The sequence below is a fragment of the Apis dorsata genome, unplaced genomic scaffold, assembly GCF_000469605.1.
Source record: "Apis dorsata unplaced genomic scaffold, Apis dorsata 1.3 scaffold_986, whole genome shotgun sequence".
NCBI lineage: Eukaryota > Metazoa > Arthropoda > Insecta > Hymenoptera > Apidae > Apis > Apis dorsata.
The window spans coordinates 11,762-15,611 of NW_006264089.1; the positions used below are offsets into that span (position 1 = coordinate 11,762).

The 3,850-nt window shown below is 26.9% G+C and overlaps 1 protein-coding gene across 1 annotated transcript in view; it reads left to right on the plus strand.

The window, feature by feature from the left end:
- The window catches only part of LOC102679806 (general transcriptional corepressor CYC8-like), a gene marked incomplete at its 5' end in the record, with an annotated part of 7,511 nt that extends 4,872 nt beyond the window's left edge, over nt 1-2,639 (plus strand). The window contains one exon of the mRNA XM_006624026.2: nt 523-2,639. Coding sequence (XP_006624089.2) covers nt 523-2,412 — 1,890 coding nt within the window. The remainder of the gene's footprint in view (nt 1-522) is intronic.
- Nucleotides 2,640-3,850: the final 1,211 nt, after the last annotated feature.

The window sequence follows — 3,850 nt, forward strand, 5'->3', positions numbered from 1 at the left end:
ATTAATTAAGTTCTGCAGAACGATTATAATTGATTATAAATGATGATAAATTTGAATATATATATTTTTTTTTTATGTTTCAGAAGAGACATTTAGACATTTTTGTATAACAAAATATATTGAAAAAAATTATTAATAAATATATCGGTATTAATAAATATTATTAATAAGTACAAAAGTAAAAGATATTGTAACAAAAATAATGAATTAAGATATATATGTACATTAAAATATCATAATTTTATAATGCTATATATAATCTTAAAATTATAGACTTTCGATTATTGTTGAGCAATTATTTTGCTTTTCATTGTAAATGGAATCTTTTCATTGGAATAATTGCAATAAATAATTCAAATTAATTAAAAAAAAAATCAAGAAAAAAAGTGTAACATTATCTTAATAAATTTTGTGAAGTAAAGAATCCGTAGAACTTAATTAACAATCTAAAAATCTAATTGATTTATTGATTTTTCTATTATAATAATTATAATTACACGAAAAAAATATATGAATTTTTAGTTACCACCGGAGTACTTATCTGTAATACCACAATATGCACAAGAAGTATCACAACCGCCTATCTCTTCAGGAAGAGTACAACCAAGATATTCAAAGCAACAACAATCATTGCAACAAGCTTATTATAACTACCGAAAACCAACAGTAGTACCACCTCGACCTCGTACTCAACTTCATCCTCAAGCTTTAGCTCAAGCTGAAATAGCTGCAGAAATTCAAGCTCATACCGAAGCTCAATCTCGTTCAGAAGCTATTCGTACCGCACGTTTAGGTTCGAAATCTTCTGCATATCAAACGTCATATTCTCAACCAAAATTAGGAACATTCGAGCAAGAATTATTACAATTAGTCTCAGCTAATCAAGCCCAAGAATTTAAATTGCTACCAACACAACCTAAAGAAAGCACATCAGCATATTCGCAGCAATTAATAAGTTATCCAGTTCAATATGCAAAATCAACAGTGCAAGCACCTCAATTACCTGAACAATATCACATCGAAACTTCTCCACCACGATATCAACAACAACAACAACAACAACAACAACCTGTTTATCAGTCAATCGAGGAAACTGCTCAATATCAAGCAATTCAACCAACCAAAGCTCTTAATTCGGTTTCACAATACGATTATGCAGTCGACGACGATGCCTATCAGAAAGCCCTTGAACAGGCTCAAGCTCAAGCTCAAGCTCAAGCAGAAGCGCAAGCATTGGCTTTTCAGAAAATTGCGCAAGCTGCATATAAAAAACATCATCAAGATGCATTAGCCCATATGAGGATCACGAACGAACATTACAGACAACAATCTGCTTTAGAACAGATTCAACAAGGCTCTAAAGTAAGTGATGCTGGACGTGCTCATTTACAAGAACAACTACACCCAGAAGCTGCTTATAAAGCAAAGTTGAAAGCTCAAATAGCTGCAGAAGCAGCTGAGGCAAGAAAATTACAACAGGCGCAAGAATTTAAAGCACACGCTGATGCTATTCGTAAATTGGAAGCTCAACAACAAGCTCATTTGAAAATACAAGAAGAGGTTCATAATTACGCTCTGAATTTTGAAAAAAATCAAGCTCGTGCTCAAGCTTTAGCGCAAGCTCAAGCCGAAGCTCTTTATAAATCCCAACTTCAAGCTCGTAATCAAGCTAAGAACGAAATTTTAGCGATATCTAAGGGTCAAGTGCAAGCAAAGAAAGTCGATCCAGATTCATCTGTGTATCATTATACACTTTCAACTAGTACAGCTCTTCCTTTATTGAACAATTATTTTACCAATGATCAATTACAAAAATATCAAGCATCTGGTTCTTCTTATGTTCCTAGATCAGTTTCAAAATTGGATGATACAAATCCTGTTGAAACGGCACCAGCTCGAGTGCAATCCATTATTACGCAACCACGCCAAACTCATAAATTAAAGTTACCTTCGTCTTCTCAATCGGCTTATGTGTCTGAATCAGGTTTATTAAAAAAGTCACCCATCAAATCAATAACTATTGAAGAAGTCACTATCGAACCGGATCAAATCAATAATCCTCCTACGCCTAAAGCACGTATTCTGACAGAAGAAGATTTATCAGCATTGATTAATGCAGGATATACTGTTACTCCTGTACCGCAAACTAATAAATCCGCTCAACAAATATATACAACTGATAATACATCTATAGGTTATTATACGAAAAAACAAAAGGCTCCTCTTACAAGGTCTGAGTACGTTACTTATGAAGAAGTGATTCAACGTCCACGTAAACTTATCAGGAAAAATAGGCCGATTATAAAACATAGTGAAAGTGAAGAAAGTGATGCAAGTGCAAAAATTACTTATTTGGTACCTCTTGAACCAGCTTTTGGTACAAAACAACCTTTGCTAAAACATGAAGAATGATTTGATTTAAATTTGGCTTTTTCTTGTCTTCATTGCGTTACAAGTTTAGAATAATGCGTATCTAGTTAAAATACTATCTTTACAGTATTTTATCTTGTTTATCTTTTATTATTCATATTATAGTAAAAATCATAAATTTCAATCATAATTACTTTCTAAATTTTTTTGCTGCAGGTTCCGTGAAAATCCAACTTATTCCATCCTATTCACATCAAACCATATTTATTTTATATTAAAATCATTACGAGATATTTTTTGTTTTTATTAAAATATATTTTTTAAATATAATTAATATAATAATTTTAATAAACAACAAATAAGATTACAAAACAACAAATAAGATTAACTTATATTTTTTGTATGAGATTATATTTTTTTGTATGAGATGATATTTTTGTATAAGAAATTAAAAAAGTTGTTTGTTGAAGAATTAATCCTTTGACAATGTAATAAAATTATAAAAATTATAAAATGTTCAAAATAAGTAAATCTATAAAATAATTATTTTTTTATTATTGATTTTATATACAAAAAAATATATTTTCAGCTTTTTGTAACCAACAATTTTTATTCTAATTGCTATAGATATATTTTCAAAACATAAAATTTGTAGAATTATTTTCTATATTTTCTTCTTGCATACATTTGATATACTACGAAAAGATTACTGGAATAATATTGTTATTGTTTTATTATAATATAAATATAATTGAATTTTAATTAAAAAATATAAAATTGATCACATTTTTTTTCATGATGTATAATTACTACAATATTAATTATAGAACATAATGATGATTTTTAATTTATAGATGCAATATGAACTTTCTTTTCATTTTCAAAGGCTTTTTTCAATTTAATATTTTTTTGAATATGATCAAATATTTAAATAATATAAGACTAAAATAATAATATAATATTGAATGACTAATATAAGAATTTGATACAATATCTATTAAAAGTTTTTAAATGTCTTTTATTTTAAAGTAAAATTTATATATAATTAAGATAAATGATGAAATTGAATCAAAGTTCTTGAAAAATGAATGTACTATGTAATCATTATAATGGTTTAATTTCATAGCGTAAATGAGTAACAATATAGTACTTTTGTATGCAATATCATTTACAGGCGATGTCATGTGCGATGGTGCTGAGTTGAATCATTTTAATTTATACTATTTGTATATATTAGATTTTTACTGAATAAAACAATTCAAAAATTTTGCTTTATCATTTATATAATATATTTTTTATCCTCCATTTATTTTATTTTCTATTATTTTTATTTTATTTTTATTTTTTATTACTTTATTTTTCATTATTATATAAAATAAATGTTTCTACTTTTTTATAATAATAATTAAGTATTAAATTTATGAATATTAAAATTAATTATTCATTTTAAATATTATTATTATATTGATATATATTTTTA